Source organism: Polypterus senegalus, chromosome 3 (assembly GCF_016835505.1).
Source record: "Polypterus senegalus isolate Bchr_013 chromosome 3, ASM1683550v1, whole genome shotgun sequence".
NCBI lineage: Eukaryota > Metazoa > Chordata > Cladistia > Polypteriformes > Polypteridae > Polypterus > Polypterus senegalus.
Window position 1 is genome coordinate 107663352 of NC_053156.1, and position 19649 is coordinate 107683000.

Genomic DNA, 19649 nt, shown 5'->3' on the forward strand with positions numbered 1-19649 from the left:
AATCTCAAATACTTGTCTGGCGGCTAGGCTGAGTATTTGATAAGGAAACCTGATTTCCCGTCATGATGCCAGTTCAGGGTTCTGTCATGACTCACAATTAGCCATTGTTCACACATATGCATTAAATAGAGCATAAGACTCCTCATGCAGCTTTATCCTGTACTAGTTAACCTCAGTTTCAATGTCAATAGAAAACTTCGGGAGTTGTGCCTACCAGTGCCAATAGTATACCCACCTAAACAATTTATTGTAAATACCAGTTTAGTTTGTTCTTTAAAAACCATGAAAAGAGGCATTTTTTTTTCTTTTTTTTCTTTTATTAATTTTATTGCACTCCATACAAATCAATCAAGTTTTTACAAAAAGAAAAATAGAGTTAAGAACAGATCGATCCCCACCCTTGAGAGAGAGAGCAAGCCAAACGGGCATAAAATTTAAGGCTTTTAAACATACCTAAATTAATAAATTCTCTGTGCTTTATGAACTTATTTTAAAATATTACTGATTAGATCCTGCCATGTTTTGAAAAAGTCTGTACGATCCTCTAACTGAGTATTTGATTTTTCCAATTTCAAATAATATAACACATCAGTTTCCCACTGACTTAAAAGAGGAGAGTTTGGGTTCTTCCAGTTTATCAGAATAAGTCTGCGTGCCAACAGTGTAGTGAATGCAATCACAATTTGTTTGTCTTTCTCCACTTTAAGCCCCTCTGGAAGAACCCCAAACACAGCTGTTAATGGGTTAGGAGGGATTGTGAGTCCAAGGCTGTCTGAAGGTAATTAAAATTTTTGTCCAGAATAATGTTAATTTGGTGCAGGCCCAGAACATGTGACCTAGTGAGGCTGGGGCTTGGTTGCAGCGTTCAGGGTTGGATCATGCCCTGGAAACATTTTGGAGAGTTTTAGTCGAGACAGATGTGCTCGATATATAATTTTGAGTTGTATAATTGTATGATTTGCATATGGGGCTTGAGTGAATTCTCTGCATTGCTACTTTCCCACTCCTTTTCTGATATATTAATTGAGAGATCTTTTCCCAGTGTCCTCTTGGATCTTTGAAAGGAGGGATTGTAAAATGATTTTATATATTGTAGAGATGGAGTCTAAGTCCTTGAGATTGAGCAATATTTTTCCAGCATGGATGAGGGTGCAAGATGAGGAAAATCTGGAAGGTTCTGTTTAACAAAGTTCCTGATTTGAAGATAGTGAAAGAAATGTGTAGCTGGAATGTTAAATTTGGAATGTAATTGTTCATAGGATGCAAAGACGTTGTCTATATAAAGATCTCTAAGCAAGTTAATTCCAAATTTTTCCAGATATTAAAAACTGCATATGTTTGTGAAGGTTGAAAGAGGTGGTTCTCTTGCAGAGGTGCCACAGATAGAAGCTTCTCCGTCTTAAAATGCTTTCTACATTGGTTCCAGATTCTAAGTGAGTGGAGCACAATTGGGTTATTAGTGTATTGCCGATAGCGTGTGTTTATTGGAGCACAGAGCAAGGAATACAAAGAAGTACTGCAGGATTTTACTTCTATTGCGGTCCAAGCCTGTGTATGTTCTTCTATTTGTGTCCAGGTTCTTATCGCCTGTATATTTGCTGCCCAGTAATAAAACTGGAAGTTAGGTAGAGCCATGCCACCTTCTGCCTTTTGTCTTTGTAGGGTCGCTCTTTTGATGCGTGGATGTTTTGAATTCCAAATAAATGAGGTTATTGTTGAATCTAATTGCTTATAGAATGATTTATTAATGTATATTGGGATGTTTTGAAATAAAAAGGAGCTTAGGAAGAATATTCATCTTAACAGTGTTAATTCTTCCAGCTAGTGTGAGATGAAGGGTTGACCATCTATGCAAGTCTTGTTTAATTTTTTCCATGCAGGCGAAATTTTGTTGATAAAGAGCTTTATGTTTACTTGTGATGTTTACCCAGGTATTTAAACTGTTCTGCAATGATAAAAGGTAGGGTGTCTAATCTAATATTATATGCTTGAGAATTCACTGGAAAGAGTACACTTTTATTCAGATTAATTCTGAGACCAGAGATCTTTTGAAATTCTGTGAGTGCTGCTAAGACTGCAGGCACAGAATTTTCTGGGTCGATATATACAGTACCATGTCATCTGCATATAATGAGATTTTCTGTTCCAGTCCTTCTCTGCTAATCCCCTTTATCTGATCAGTATTTCGACAATGTATTGCCAGTGGTTCAATGGCAATGCAAACAACAGCGGTGACAAGGGCATCCTTTTCTAGTGCCACGTTCTAGTTTAAAGTAGTCTGAGCAAATGTTGTTGATGCAAACTGAAGCTTCTGGGTTAGTATACAGTAATTTAATCCATGCACAAATGTTGGGCCAAACCCAAACTTCTCCAATGTAGTAAAAGGTATTTCCATTCAATCATGTCGAATGCTTTTCTGCATCCAATGATAATAATATTTCTGGGGTGTTTGATTTAGTTGGTGAGTATATTACATTAAACAGGCGTCGAAGATTTGAAGATAAGTGCGGCCCCTAATAAATCCAGTTTGGTCTTGTGATATTACGAGGGAGCACTTTCTCCATCCTTCTAGCTATGATTTTAGAGAGTATTTTAACGTCGTTATTCAGAAGTGAAATTGGTCTGTATGATGCACATTGTAATAAGTCCTTATTTTGTTTTGGAAAGACAGTGATTAGTGCTTGGCGAAAGGTTTGTGGAAGAGATTGGTTATCTCTGGCTTCTGTAAATGTTGCTAATAGGAGGGAGCTAGCTGAGCGGAGAATTTCTTGTAAAATCTGCAGGGTAGCCATCAGGGCCTGCTGCTTTCCACCTTGGAGTGACTTTATAGCATCTAGTAATTCTGATAATGCAGAGGTTTATCAAGTTCCTCCACACTAAAAGCGTCTATTTGTGGTATCTGTAATGTATCCAGAAATGCATTAGATTGTGTATTGTCTTCTTTAAACTCAGTAGTATATAGGGATTTATAGTAGTCTCTGAAAGTGTGCATTATATTTTTGTGTTCGATGATTTTATCTCCGTTCGTGTTGGTGATTACCGAGATTGTGTTGCACACTTCTTGCTTGTGAATTTGCTGAGCTAAAAGCTTATTAGCTTTCTCTCCATGTTCATTATAATGATGTCTGGATTTGTAGATTAGTTGTTCAGTTTCTTTAGTTGTCAAGAGGTTTAATTCTGAATGTAGAGCCTGCCTCCTCCTATGTAGAGTCTCGCTTGGTAGTCTGGCATGTTCTTCATCTATTTTAGTAATTTCACTTTTTATCTCTGCTACTTTCTTGGCTTCCGATTTATTTCTGTGGGAAAGATATGAGATAATCTGACCTCTTAAGAAGGCCTTAAGAGTTTCCCAGAGTATTCCTGCAGAGATCTCAGGGATGTATTTGTCTCTAGAAAGAATTTGATTTGTTTGGATATAAATTCTGTACAATTCTCGTCAGCTAATAGAAGCAGGTGGAGGCGCCATCTGCGGGGTGAATGTATGGGGCTTAGTAATTTTAGCTCCAAGATCATAGGTGCATGGTCAGAAATAATAATAGCATCGTATTTGCAAGATTTAATCATAGGCATGAAGTTATTGTCTATAAAGAAGTAATCAATCCTTGAGTAACAATGATGCACTGGGGAGTAGAAAGAATATGTCCTTGAATTTGGGTTTAAAAACCTCCAGGGGTCTGATAAGTTGTGATCAGTGTGGACACTTTTTCTCTAGTGTCGTTTTTTGTGACTAAAGACAGAGATATATAATTAAAGTTAGTAAAAAATCTTTTATTAATACACACCAGGCAAAGGTAAAAATGACAGAGAAGCAAAGTCCTAGGACACCTGCCCTTCATCTGCCCCGAGAGGTCGATGTCCTAAATCTTTTATAGGGCAAAACTTTGTCTTATGACTTTAGTTGCACAAGAATTTCGAGACATTACATCTTTACAACAATTTGCTTGGATCAACATTTTTAAAGTTCATCAGTTGGTTTTAAAGTTCATCAGTTGGTCACTTGTGGTTTTTTGTCTGTTAGGAAAAAACAGGAAGTTGCACTTGCACTATAGACATTTTGCTTAGCACTTCAGTTCTGATCATTAATTCCTATTTTCCAATCTCATACTTCGGTATCTGTATTTTTCTATTTCACATCAGTTATAAACTTTGTAATTATCTTTGCGGTGTTAGATGCCGTTCCCCCTGTGGAGGAAGTCCTATCTAAAAGTGGATTTAGAACACAATTGAAGTCCCCCGCCATTATAACTTTATGAGAGTTCAGATTGGGAATGGATGCAAATAAATTTTGTATAAATTCCTTATCATCAACATTAGGTGCATAAACATTAATCAAGATCATTTTACAGTTAGATAAGTCTCCCATGACCATTACATATCTCCCTTAAGGATCCAATACTACATCTGTTGCTACAAACGGTACTGTTCTATTTATGAGAATTCCCACCCCGCTAGTTTTCTTTGTAAAATTAGAATGGAACATTTGGCCAGTCTAGTCTTTTTGCTGCTGGAACTGATCCTTGCTTAGTAAAAGGGTCTCCTGTAAAAATACTATTTTAGCGTTTAGACCTGTTAGGTGAGAGAGTACTTTCTTTCTCTTTAATTCGTGATTCAGGCCTTTAACATTCCAGCTTACGAAGTTAACTGTCCCGTCATGGAGACACTGATTCTGAGTTTTTGATGTCATTTTATAGTCTTAACTGGAAGTGAGACAGCTTCGACCTTAATTTCCTATTTCCCCTAGAGTTGTTGCCATGCAGCTTATTATTACGTTGGTAGTTATAATTATTAAGATTAATAGGATAGATTAGGTATAGATCAAGCCTGCTCTCTTTCTCTCCCCCCTTAACCCTCCACCCTCCCTTTTTGCCTCCCCAAGTGAGGCTAAAACCCACTTCACGCAGTCCCAGTCCTCTGACAGACAGAGCACGTCCAAAGCAAAACAAGCCCCAATGCAGCAGCGCTTTAGGGTTAAAAGATAGAGATATCTGTTACCAATATAGTCTTTAAAAAAGGAAAAAAAAGAATTTTGCACTTAAAATATATATATAGTCTTCAGCAATTTTAGTGCATTAAGATGATACACCCAAGATAATAAACCCGGGTGATGGTGTTAAAGATGTGTCCAAAATAAGCATAACAAGTCTTAATGCAGTAATAGCAATAACAATAAACCAAGGGTATGATATTGAACAGTCTCGTTTAGGGTAGAGATGAAGTAATTAGAAAAAGAAAAAAAAAGAAAGAAAAAGTAATTAAGCACAATAAAACATAAACAGATAGCACCCTAGTAATACTAAGTAATAATGAGAATATATGAGAACATATGCTGATAAAAACCTGTATTTTAAAATGAATAGATCAGACAGTAGATTATTAATCCTTGCTTTATCATTAACCGCCATGACTCACTATTATGTATCAGAATAGTCCCGGGATCAGCTTTCTTAATTCCTTTTCTGCTTCTTCCTTGCTAGCGAAGACATAGAAATGACCTTGCCATTCCACTTTAAGTTTTGCCGGATACAAGAAGCTGTATTTGACACTGGCTTGCCGTAACCACTGTTTGATGTTGTAGAAGGCTGCGCGTTTAGTAGCTGTTGCTGGAGAGAAGTCAGGAAAAATACGAATGTGGTTATTTTCAAATGTAATATCTTCCTTGTTTCTGAGGAGTGCCATCACCTCTAGCTTAAATGTTAATCGTTCAAAAAGAACTATAAAAGACCTTGGTCTGGGTCTAACGGTGTTTGATCTGCTATCTCAGATTCTGCTTTAAAGTCGTCCCCGATTATTTTAGAAAAAAGTTCAGCAGCGAATTTCACCGGGTTTGAACTTTCTCGATTCTCAGGCAGACCTTCAATTCTGACGTTATACCTTCTACTTCCATCTTCCAAAGCAGCCAGTCTGTCTCCAAGTTTTTTGCATTCGGAGCTGACATTTTCTGCTTTTTCTTCAGCACTGGTAGCTGAATTTTCGGCTAATTCAGTCTTAGTCGTGAAAGTCTCCTTGAGATCCTCCAATTGATCAGTAAGCGTTTCCATTTTACCCAGCACCTGTCGCATTTCCACTTGCATTTCTTGTCGCAGCCTTTTATTTGCCTGTTGCAGCATCAGCCGTTGCGTTTCGTTTGCTTGCTGCCATTCCTGTTTCAATTCCAGCAACTCTTGTTTCAGCCTCTCATGTGCCTTTGCCCTTGCTTTCTCATTTGCCTTCTCGGTTTTCTTTATATCTTGTATGATCTCAGCGAGTACCACCTCCAGTTTAATTTTAATTGTGCTTTCTTGTACCGTAGGTGAAGCGTCAGGCTCTACTGTAGCCGGTGCCCCCGCTATTCCCGGCTCGCGTGGAGTAATTGAGATTGCAGACTGTAAGGCCCTTTCCAGTTTCAGGTGTTCTCCGATCAGCGAGCTATCGAGATCTGCACTCCCGATCGTACATTCGCTCCCCTTTTCACTCTCGGCCGGTGACGATGTAGCGGACCTTTGTCCCGAAGAGTCTGTACTTTCGCCCAGCTGTTCCAGGTCTCTCTCTGAAAGGCCGTATCTTGAGCTAGGGCTTGGGCGCAGCTTTAGTTTTCTTTTCTTTCGGACCCCCTTTCTTGCTGGCCATGTTTATATATGCTTACATATATACTGTAGCAGTCTCCTTGGGTTGAATAAATGCAGGATATCTCAGGATAATAAGCAAATAATATGAAAAATAACACCGCTGCTAGCAGAGCTCCACATCAGACGTCCATCTCTCGCATCGGACAAGATCATTTTTTATGCAAAGTTTCCCTTTATGTGTTGTGATGACTTTAAAATCATCCTTTTTGGAACATGTTCAGTGTCCTAAGTACAATATTAATTTTATTTATCTCAGGCAACACACATTTTCATAATAATAATAACAATTCTTTACATTTATATAATGTTTTTCTTACTACCCAAAGCGCTTTTACATGGAGTGGGGAGCCACTTCAACTATCACTAATATGCAGCACTCAACCTGGATGATGTGACAGCAGCCATTTTGTGTCTGCATTCTTAACACATATTAGTTGTTAGGTGGTGGATGGGTGAGGGAGAGAGCCAATTAGAGACAGGGGGTGATTAGGGGGCCATAATGACCAGGCCATGGTGGGCAATTTAGCCAGGGCACCGGGGTACACCCTGCTCTTTATGAAGGAGGCCCAGAGATTCTTTATGACCACAGAGAATCAGGACCTTAGTTTTAACATCTCATCTGAAGGGCAACGCCATTTTTGCAGCACTTTGTGCCTGTCACTGCACTGGGGATTTAGGATCCACATTTGGACCACAGGATAAGTTTCCCCTGCTGACCTCGCCAACACCTCTTCTACCAGCGTCCAAAGCTTTTTCTGTTTGGTTTTCCCATCCAAGAACTGGCCGTCCCTGAACATGCTTAGATTCAGGTAGATGACCAGTTCTGAAGAGCATGTGGTATGGTGTACTGTACGTAGGTATAGGTAGAGCTCCTGGTACAAGCCATCCATCCTTTATCCAACCCACTATATCGTAACTACAGGGTCACAGGGGTCTGCTGGAGCCAATCCCAGCCAAAACAGGGTGCAAGGCAGCAGGAAACAAACCCTGGGCAGGGCGTCAGCCCACCACAGCATACAAGCCATCTCACCTGAATAATCACTTGTCAGAATATGGATTTGTTGCAGCCATTTGGTGAATGATTGGGAAGGATAGTAGATGAATGATTATGATGGCAAATGGAGACAGTTGTTTATTGACATTTGACTGTTAATGAATTGAGTTTGGAGAATTGTGCTATTAAGGAGTTCTGATGAATAAAGACTACAGATAAGATGTGCATGGCTGACGTTTCTGTGAGTTGTAAAAGAGCTGCTGCAGTATTGAAACAAGCTCTGTCAGCAGCTTTATGGTGAAGAGAAGTGTGTCAGATGAAGATGGAACAAATAAAGTCAGAAAGAGCTAAAATGAGAAAAATGAAATGGATAAGTGAAGTTACACTAAAAGGAGAAGAAAGGAAGCGGAGGAGTAAAAAAAAAAAACACGTTTTTCTCAATGTGACAGAAAATAGTCTGGGAATGTGAAATAAATTGTGCATGACTCCCATGTATAGGGATGTACTGTGTTGGAGCTAAGAGGGATGAGGCCAAGCTTGAAGATAAAGGAGACGGAGATCGAAATTGTGGAAGATGATATAAAATGAATGGGCCTCAGACCAAAGAATTCTCGAAAAAGTTGAAACTGAAAAAATGAAATTTAGCAGTGTAACAAGAATCTTAATGTTTTAATTTAGTTGTTGGAGCTTTTTCAGTGACAACTTGCAGATACACAAATATCCACAAGGTGGAGATGCTACCACAAGAATTGGTACTTCCATTGTACACTGGCTTTGAAAAGAATTCTCCACAGCTGGATTTTTTTCAGTTTTATTACGTTAGAAAATAAAGTCATAATTTGTTTCATGGAAATTCTTTCATTGATTAACTCGTACATCTCAACATCACTGAAGTGAAAATAACATTCTAGAGATTCTATAAAATTGTGTACATAAAAGGCAGAAAATGACGTTGCATTCAGCTTTTTGTGCCGCGTCTTAATTGGACCATGTTAAATATGCCTGTGTCTGGAGCGTGCGGCTGTTGGACACCATTGCTCCTAGTAACAAACAAATCATAAAGATGAAGAAGTATTTAAAGCCCAAATATGTAATTGTATTAAAGAATGTCCTCTATATCCAAATCTCTGTTTGAGAACGATGAGGTAATTCCAGTCCTCCATGAGTAGAAAGAATAAAGGATGTGGAAAGGCATATTGTGATTAAAATTACAAAATTCATGATCATGAGGAGTTTCTCCAGGCAACATTCGGTAAAATGCAAGAAACCAGTGTGGGTAGAGCCACCCCATACATCCCACTCTTATACACACCACACAGGGCCAATTAAGAATTGCCAGTTAACCAAAAACACGCTTTTTTGAATGAATGTTATGGAATGGCTGATGTAACATTTTTTGTTGGATAAACATCAATTGATGGTATGCTCATCATCTCAGATGTGCTAGTGTGCTGAATCCCAAGTAGTGAACAGACAAAACAGACTCTAGATGCTGTGCGTGGAAGAGCAACCAAGGACATTTGTGAGCACGTTCTACTCTAAGCTAAGGAATTTTTTAGTATTGAGCAGTGAAGACTGTGTGGGCACCTCCAAGATTTTTGTTATTTTCTTTAATAAAACTGCCCCATCTGAATTATTTTATTTACACAATTTCTCACATACATTTGTATATCTTTTGGAATTAAGTGGAATTGCTTTTAAGATGGAAAGAAAGGGTTGTGAGAGTTAATAAACTACTGAGTGATGTGGGAGAAGTAGAAACGTTGATATCAAATAAAAGTAAATGAAGTGTCCTGGGCCATGCTGAAGAAACAAGCTTGCTAGTCCTTTTTTAATGTTGCTGTCTGGCACATACAGTATAATGAATAGGCATCTTTTTGTATTGTTGCGCTTTTCTTATTTTACTTGTTAGTCCCTTAGATATTTGTTTATGATAGATTTACTTTATCTTTGCTTGGATGCTTGTTTTCTTATCTAATTTTCTCCTTGCCAGCTGTGATCCTGTCTTAGACACAGTTGAAGTTTTTGAGCAATGAGAAGCAGCATACAACTTGAGTACTCTGTCACTACCTTTTAGCGTGGTGGTGGAGACCTCATTCTATGGGATGCTACCCTATGGTCAAGCATGGAAAACTTGTTAAGACAAAATGAAAAACAGGAACAGCAGAAATTCAGATCCATTCTGAGGAAAAGTATGTTTTAGTCTGTAGGACAACATGATTTGGGTTAAGGTTCACCTTACACAGGTCACTGACACAAAGCCTACAGCTAAATCCATTTTGGAGGGGCTGACAAGCAAGACGTGTCAATGTTATGCTGTGGCCCGGTCAACTCCTGGGTCTCAGTTTAAACAAGAATTGCTCCTCATCCACATTCAGTGTGTGGAAGTATGAGCAACTTTGCAAATTACATTATACAAAAATTACAATATCTATATGTGCACTGCTAGTATGTCTATCCTAAACATGTTGCTGTACTGTCTGCTGAATACTAAAGCATTTATATATTTTGAAAATATTTGTAAGATTTTATTTTCACTTTGGAAATGTAGTGTTTTTTTCCAGTGATATATGAGACTCCATAATTTAACTGGCAGGTGTAATGTGTTTTTCCATAGGGTTTTGTGCATATGCGGTAACAAGAAGAGGTCTATGAACCCTTTGGAATTACCATTTTGTTCAATACATTATATATGGAAAGTATTGTGGAGTCAAAATTCTGACTTTGTTTAGTAGATTTACATACTGTATTTTCGGCATGATTACTTTCAGAGTGATGTTTGTCTGTGTGTTGTGGACGTCAGTCTATGGACACAGTAACACAAAAAATGAACCACTTAATTGTAATAAAACTTGGCAAAGTTGTTAGCATGCTGAAATGCAAGAAGCCTATGGATTTTCATCAAATATCGCCATTACATTTTGCTCAACAGAGATAACTACATTTAATACAGATGTTTGTTAATACACAACTTTACGTAGAACCCAGATTTCTTTAGACTGCTTAGAAAATTATGAAGTACCATTTCAAAATAATGCTGTCTGTGCACTGTCTTTTAATTTTTTCTAATCAACTTTGACTTCTCTGAAAATGACTGTCTCAGAAAAATTATTTTACAAATCACAATATATTTTTAGCATATTAACCTGGGGCATAAGGGATAAACCTCAAATGATGAAAGAAGGTCATGATGATCAAAATACATATTAATCTTCTTACAGCTTTATTTTTTTCAATCATGCTTTTTCATTTATTGAATGGCACGAAGCATCTGTTCCTGTGCAACAAATGTGTCACCACTGCGTCACAGCTCAGTTGCTCTGGGCTCATTGCACTGCATTGCATCTGCACTGCACTGTCTCCTACTGTTCATTTTTCTGTGCCTTTTCTGTTTTTCTCATCCTAACATCCTAACCTGTGCAGGTCACATTAATTGGTGACTCTGATTTATCGCTGTAAGAGGAAGTGTGGGTATATAGTGTGGGTGTGGTGCAGTAAGAACTATGTTCCTGGACTTCTCTAGCGCCTTCAACACCATCCAACCTCTGCTCCTTAGGGACAAGCTGACAGAGATGGGAGTAGATTCATACCTGTTGGCATGGATCGTGAACTATCATACAGATAGACCTCAGTATGTGCGTCTTGGGAACTGCAGGTCTGACATTGTGGTCAGCAGCACAGGCGAGCCGCAGGGGACTGTACTTTCTCTGGTCCTGTTCAGCCAATATACGTCGAACTTCCAATACAACTCAGAGTCCTGCCACGTGCAAAGGTTCGCTGACGACAATGCTATCGTGGACTGCATCAGGAGTGGGCAGGAGGAGGAGTATAGGAACCTAATCAAAGACTTTGTTAAATGGTGCGATTCAAACCACCTACAACTGAACACCAGCAAAACCACGGAGCTGGTGGTGGATTTTAGGAGGCCCAGGCCCTTCCCGGACCCTGTGATTATCAGAGGTGACTGTGTACAGAGGGAGCAGACCTATAAATACCTGTGAGTGCAGCTTCATGATAAATTGGACTGGACTGCCATGCTGATGTTCTGTGTAAGAGAGGACAGAGCCGACTATACTTCCTTAGAAGGCTGACGTCCTTCAACATCTGCAATAAGATGCTGCAGATGTTCTATCACACGGTTGTGGCGAGTGCCCTCTTCTACACGGTGGTGTGTTGGGGAGGCAGCATGAAGAGGGACGCCTCACGCCTGGACAAACTGGTGAGGAAGGCAGGCTCTGTTGTAGGCATGGAGCTGGACAGTTTGACATCCGTGGTAGAGTGAAGGGCACTGAGGAGGCTCCTGTCAATCATGGAGAATCCATCTATCTATCTGTCTATCTGTCTGTCTGTCTGTCTGTCTGTCAATAGGCTATATAAAAGCCCGGCACCCTGTCTGAACTTGCAACCATCATTGCCCCACGCCTGGTGATTCTGATCTGGACAAGTGGATTAGAAAATGAATGGATTGATGTAAATAATAATACATTGAATTATTTAACTTTTTTTAATTTTACACTTAGCAAATCCTATTATTATTCAGTGGAAAAAATGCGGAGTTATTCTCTTCTACCATGCTTGAGACGCTGTGCTTTGTGTAATAGACTACCTCCCTAAGCATGGCAACCTAGTTATGCTTCAGCTGCCCTGAAAGGAACATGAATGAATGTGTTAAGGTCATGTAAATCTTTCTTTACAGAATACTAGAAGATGGCTTATGGTGATTGGTGGCATCACAGCAGCACTTGGCTATTGCTTTCTGGGACCTGCTCCATTTCTTCATTTAAAAAGGTTGTGTATAAGTGGATGGAATCTATCTCATCACACTTCGGAAATGAGTTTATTCTGTGGTAGTTTTCCTTACATGACATTAGGTAGGGTTTAGTTCTCTTTACACTGGCAAGACCAGTTGGGAAGTGACAGAAAGAAATAAACTGTCCCATTTATTTTTCATGAAGACTGCCCTGGTAGTAAAGTAGCAATTCCTCAAGACCAAATTACAGTATACAGTATGGCCATCAAGACCATGTTACATAGTCCAGTAATGTTTTTGCAAATTACCCTTCTGTACTGATGGATAATTAATACGGAAAAATACTTTTTTTTTTTCTTATTTAATCTGGAATAATATTCCTCTAATTCGGCAAGTTTATATATATTGTTCACTTTTTCATTAGGATGTAATATATCTAATAAAAACAACTGCCATAAACATGGAAAATAATTTATAACACATGGGAACTTTTAATTTATTAGATGAGAGGTTATTGCTAATATATTAAGGGTCAACTCCTACTAAGATATTGTAGCTTCATTCACAGGAGTACGGTGATTGTACACCCCTGAGAATGTGGCTATTAAATACTATGCCAGATGAAGGGTTTTTAACTTGTGCCTTGTTTATTCATCATGTCTATAATAAGGGTGGTTATGGGCCAGCAGTCATAATTTGAATTGAAAAATATGTTTGTTCTAAACATTGCTGACAGGTTAAGTCTGCTTTTTTGTATGCATTTTATATTTCAGCCAGCTATGGTTGTTTGTCTTCATGCTGGCCCTCACAGGGTTTTCCATTGGTATGACTTGCATCCCTACCCTTCCAGAAGTCGTCAAGTGTGCGTAGTAAGTATCTTGAATGAAAACATCTGAAAGTTTTTATTGTATTCACTGCAAAAGGGATTATATGGTGCTGCTTATGTCATATGACAACATTCTGAAATAGCACTAAAATTGCATGGCGCTCTTTCTGTTTTGGAGGTGTGTTGTCTGCTGCAAGTGGCGAGAGACTAGAACAACAGTAAGTGGTGCCTTTCCACAGCCTAACAAAGAAAATCAATTACAACTGCTTTGTTTACTGAAGATTTACTGTGAATTTTATTTAATATTAGATATGCCTGACTGATAAATTTTTTTAATTACTGTTTTTAGTAAGTGAGTTTATAAAGTTATGCTGTAATATTTGTAGTAAGATCTATAAATATTTAAAGATACATGTATTTTTAAACAAATTTGTACATTTTTTCACTTGAGTAAGAGATTAAACAAAAAGAGGTATCTATTTAGCAACAGTAATGAGTATTCTCTAAAATATCTTAAGTTCATACCAACAAAGTTACAGAATAATCCACCCAAAAACATTTTTGGCATGTTACTCAGCAAATGTAGTTTGTAGTGAGGACCGAGAAAATTTCTTTCAAGTTTTCATGCAGATCAAAGAAAATAAAGTTTCTGACAGAACAGAACTCTAAGGTGACCAAATGCTGGACAACAGCAAACCGTATCAGAACGTCCATGGGAAAAAAAATCTCGCATTAATTGTGTTGCATAATCCATGCTTGAAATCATCTAGTTGTATACTTACAGTGACCCAAACACATAAAGGAATTCATTTAATTCAATTAAAATGTGTACATTCCTTAAATGATTCCAAACTTACAATTTGAAAAATTCTCCACTTATAACCATTATCGTACATACTTTGATCAAGTTTTATATAATATATAATTTTCTTTCCATAGTTAAGCTAGAAATTTCACTTTAACAAATCTATGCATTTTAATTGAATTAAATTCATTCTTTTATGGGATTTCCCCACTCTAACTTTTAGTCACATATGACCAACAAAATCTTAGTAGAAGAAAAAAAATTATTTTTTACTTTTTAGGTTATTTTTAAATAAAATCATGTCACTTAAAATTTGTATTTTTGTTGTTGTTTTGATGTAATTTTCTGTTGTCCATCACTGGTCACCAGAGACTTTTATTCCTTTAAGCTTCCTATTACTGCCACAAGTCAGAGAAACAGGATACTGGGTGTGTGAGATTTGACTGCCAGTCGCAAGTACAGTGCCAGTAACCCTATTCTATTGTCCATGGCCAAACAAATGGGGTCTTCTCCAGACTTTGCAACATATCCTCTTCTTTTATCCTTCTAGTTACAAAGCAAAGCACAGACAGTAATGACAGCAATGGGTACTCCCTGGTTGTCCTCCATGTTGTTTGTTTACTTTCACCTGCTGCTTCTATTCTAAATCTGACGTGCTCCATGTTAATTGGCTGCCAAAATGTGTCTAGCTTGCAATACTTCTGCAGGTCAATAGGAAGTAAATAATAGTGCTGATAATACGCGAGGGAGTCATGTAATCTGTCATCCCCTGCAATTCCTGGTCATGTAATCAGATATCCTCAAGACAACAAGGTCCAGCAAGTACAGTCTATAAATGTGATGTGCTCACCGACTTGTATAACACTAGACTTGACATGTCAGCCTTCATGCACAGGAAGTGTGAAAGTAAAGTTAAGCCACATTCTCCAACTCCAAGGCACTCATATATTATATGATATTAGATTTTTGTAAGAGAATCATTTCTTACTTTGAATTTGCCTATATATTGTATATTATAAATGATTGGATGTTTTTTTACAGTGAAAATGGATTTCCAGATGACTTAAGCACTCTGGGCCTTGTATCTGGTCTGTATGGTGGAGTATGGTCTTTTGGGTAAGTCTTGTGATTATGTCAATTTTTTAGAAGTCGTCTAAATTATAGCCTATATCTTAAGCAGTGATTTTCTACCAGTTCCTTAATTAGAAGAACAGGATGAAGCCCTTCATCAATGGTATCAAACTCCTATAGTGTTTGTAAGCTTTAGTGTGACCAGGTGCTTGTTTTTAACCACAAAGAATTGTTTTTTTCAGTTTTTTTTACCATACTGAAATATTGTATATGGTTAATTTACACACAGATATGCTGGACAGATTTGTACCTCTGTTAAATTATGGACAATAAAGAAACACTAATTTGTTGGTTAGTGAGTGACAATGAATAAGTAAGCACAAGTTCTTTATATTTTACTGTGTGTAAAATAAACACATCCAGGGCCATGAAAAGTATTTGCCCATGTCTGACTTTTTGTATTCAGATTTGCTTTTGACAATTAATGTCTTAAGATCTTTAGGAAAATTCTGCTACTTGGTAAAAGGTACCCAGGCTTCACCAAGCAACAGAGCATTTTGATATTTCTTCATTTTTTAAAGAAATTCCATGTGAAAACGCAGTTGACCCCTTTTGTCAAACAACATCATCTTGCATCGGTTTGCTTTACCACTGTGGAGAGATTTTCCCAAATTCCTCAGGCAGAGCCACCTCATCTCAGTGACATTTATAGGGTTTTTAGTCCTAAATTATTTTAGGTCCTGCCACATTAGATTGAATGTCCCATTTTATTAAATATCTTATTTTAATCTAATCATTCTGATATGAAGTCATTGTCTCACTCCATGTCTCAACTAAGCTTCAGCAACAGTGTAAAGGCAGGAGTAATAACATCTTCTCTAGAATTGGTTCAGATCAGATTATTCTGAAAAGTGCAGTTTCATAAATAAGTCCATTGCAGTGTAGATTATTAATTAAAAATCACTATACTGTACTTAAAGCACAATTGTATCAAAAAGCAAAGGAAAACCCCTTCAATCTATGTATATATAAAAGCGAAATACCACTGACTCACTCATCACGAAATCTCCCAAACCATGAGGACTTGAAATTTGGAATGTAGGTTACCCTTGGCCCATAGGTGCTCGCTAAGAAATGAAAATTTTGTGGTCCAAGTGCAAAATTTCTTATAGTTTTTAAGACCCGTTTGTATGTCTGTCCGCTTTGCACGAGAGATCTGCTTGACGGATTTAGATTGGGTTTTTTTCTATAATTTGCTTGAACATTCCGTTGATTTTGTGACTTTCTCATCACGCTAAGTATCATAGTTCGCTTGCGGTACCGATTTACGCCTCAGGGCATAACCTTAACCTTGCTTAGTTAGCGAACTAGAGAACTACTTAACAGGTTTAGATCTTTTTTTTTCTGTAATTTGCTTGAACATTCTGGTTGATATTGCGACTTCTGTCATTACGCTAAGAATCATAGTTCACTTGCAGGAGTGATATATTTATGCTAATCTGAGACGGAGGCTGTTGGCCAAGAGGAGGGAGAAGAGTGACGTCAGAAGTAGAGAGCTGGGTGGGGCCCTCCTCACTGTCCTGTTTCACTAATACGCGGGCAAAGACGCGGAAATGGCTAATTATACAGTGCATCCAGAAAGTATTCATAGCGCATCACTTTTTCCACATTTTGTTATGTTACAGCCTTATTTCAAAATGGATAAAATTCATTTTTTACGTCAGAATTCTACACATATCACCCCATAATGACAACGTGAAAAACGTTTACTTGAGATTTTTGCAAATTTATTAAAAATAAAAAAAATTGAGAAAGCACATGTACATAAGTATTCACAGCCTTTGCCATGAAGTTCCAAATTGAGCTCAGGTGCATCCTGTTTCCCCTGATCATCCTTGAGATGTTTCTGCAGCTTAATTGGAGTCCACCTGTGGTAAATTCAGTTGATTGGACATGATTTGGAAAGGCACACACCTGTCTATAGAAGGTCCCACAGTTGATAGTTCATGTCACAAACCAAGCATGAAGTCAAAGGAATTGTCTGTAGACCTCTGAGACAGGATTGTCTCGAGGCACAAATTTGGGGAAGGTTACAGAAAAATTTCTGCTGCTTTGAAGGTCCCAATGAGCACAGTGGCCTCTATCATCCATAAGTGGAAGAAGTTCGAAACCACCAGGACTCTTCTTAGAGCTGGCCGGCCATCTAAACTGAGGCAAATGGGGGGAGAAGGGCCTTAGTCAGGGAGGTGACCAAGAACCCGATGGTCACACTGTCAGAGCTCCAGAGGTCCTCTGTGGAGAGAGGATAACCTTCCAGAAGGACAACCATCTCTGCAGCAATCCACCAATCAGGCCTGTATGGTAGAGTGGCCAGACAGAAGCCACTCCTTAGTAAAAGGCACATGGCAGCCCGCCTGGAGTTTGCCAAAAGGCACCTGAAGGACTCTCAGACCATGAGAAACAAAATTCTCTGGTCTGATGAGACAAAGATTGAACTCTTTGGTGTGAATGCCAGGCGTCACGTTTGGAGGAAACCAGGAACCGCTCATCACCAGGCCAATACCACCCCTACAGTGAAGCATGGTGGTGGCAGCATCATGCTGTGGGGATGTTTTTCAGCGGCAGGAACTGGGAGACTAGTCAGGATAAAGGGAAAGATGACTGCAGCAATGTACAGAGACATCCTGGATGAAAACCTGCTCCAGAGCGCTCTTGACCTCAGACTGGGGCGACGGTTCATCTTTCAGCAGGTCAACGACCCTAAGCACACAGCCAAGATATCAAAGGAGTGGCTTCAGGATAACTCCCAGCCAGAGCCCAAACTTGAATCTGATTGAACATCTCTGGAGAGATCTTAAAATGGTTGTGCACCGACGCTTCCCATCCAATCTGATGGAGCTTGAGAGGTTCTGCAAAGAGGAATGGGCGAAACTGGCCAAGGATAGGTGTGCCAAGCTTGTGACATCATATTCAAAAAGACTTGAGGCTGTAATTGCTGTCAAAGGTGCATCGACAAAGTATTGAGCAAAGGCTGTGAATACTTATGTACATGTGATTTCTCAGTTTTTTTATTTTTAATAAATTTGCAAAAACCTTAAGTAAACTTTTTTCACATTGTCATTATGGGGTGTTGTGTGTAGAATTCTGAAGAAAAAATGAATTTAATGAATTTTGGAATAAGGCTGTAACATAACAAAATGTGGAAAAAGTGATGTGATGTGAATACTTTCCGGATGCACTGTACATATATAGTAACATGTAATTGTGCTGTCATGTCCTCTGTCCACTTCTGGGAAATGGCATGGAGTCACAAATATCTAAAACTGGCACATTTATTATTAAACACACATTGGAGGGATATATAAAGGGATAATAAAAAAGCACAGACAGAAAAAACAAGAATCCTGCCCCTGCCCTCTTTGTGCCTTCCTACTACAAACTTGAACCCTTGTCTGTCCCATGGGGTGGTTTGTTCAGTTGCCTACCTTTCTAACAACACCAAAAACTCCCTGTTCACTTCACATCTCTCTCTTTTTACATGGCCTCTCCCTCCCACCAGTGAGCTTCCAGTCCAACTGTCTTCTATATTCCAGACTTACTTGTACTTCAATAATAAGGAAAATTTGAATCCATATCTAGGAGTTACTTCCAGGATTAGGAGTGGCTTCTGTTTGGCTACAGCAACCCTAGTCTGGAACTACCTCTGGCAGCTCCTGGTGTCCCTGTACCCCAAGCTCTAAGTAGCCACAAAAAGCCAGGAGTCTGAGGCAGAAGAAGAGGCAACACAGTGCCAGTTCTCAATGTGTGTCACAACCGTGTATTTCCCATTCATCTTTAACCTTTCCCTTAAATGGGCAGCATGGCCTCAGATATTGATGTTGTGTTGGCACTAGTCAGTCAGAGGTTCCTGTGCCCTGTATGTGATGCTAAAATAATAATTTGGCAAAGACCAATATTTAAAGTTATGTCTAATACAGCAAAACCTCTGCAAGCAGTTATAGTACCACCACCTGCACCGACATAGTAGGCCATTGGTGTGAGCATTTGTATGGTGTTTCTTTTGCCTTGTCTGCTTATAAATTTCCACTGCCATTGAGGATCATTCAAATTGTTTTTGTCTGTCTTGTCTTGTGTCCTACTAGCCTGTAATGACCTTGGCAAATGGGAAAGACGTGCAAATGCCCATATAATATTCTAGAGTTTTGTTTTTTGTGATCTCTGCATGATATGCCTATATCATACTGTATGGGTGAAAGTGTGCCAAGTTTATTATGAGTAAGGCTGACTGTTACCCAAAGCACTCACACAGCTGGGCAGAGCCAAGTCTGTTTCACACTTGCAGAGCTTGAATATCAAACATTTGAGTTTTTAAATTTTCACATGGTGGCCTTAATAAATGACTATAAGCCACAAAAATATCAAAATGAAATTCACAGAAAAAAATCACAATTATGCTAAAAGTCAGAGAGGGAAAATACTTTACTTTGGCAATGCGTGCTGTGTGAATTGCCCGGACACCACCAGTCGGAAGCCACATCTTTATAAAATGCACACGTTTATTTTGCATCAATAAACTCAGGTTTACAGTCCCAAACACC

At 38.6% G+C, this 19649-nt stretch overlaps 1 protein-coding gene across 2 annotated transcripts in view; it reads left to right on the forward strand.

Annotated features, from left to right (window-relative positions):
- The window catches only part of slc18b1 (solute carrier family 18 member B1), a 61284-nt gene that overhangs the window by 31740 nt on the left and 9895 nt on the right, over positions 1 to 19649 (forward strand). For both annotated transcript variants that reach the window (XM_039747759.1, XM_039747758.1), the window contains exons 9-11: positions 12296 to 12387; positions 13123 to 13218; positions 15022 to 15096. In XM_039747759.1, coding sequence (XP_039603693.1) covers positions 12296 to 12387; positions 13123 to 13218; positions 15022 to 15096 — 263 coding nt within the window. The remainder of the gene's footprint in view (positions 1 to 12295; positions 12388 to 13122; positions 13219 to 15021; positions 15097 to 19649) is intronic.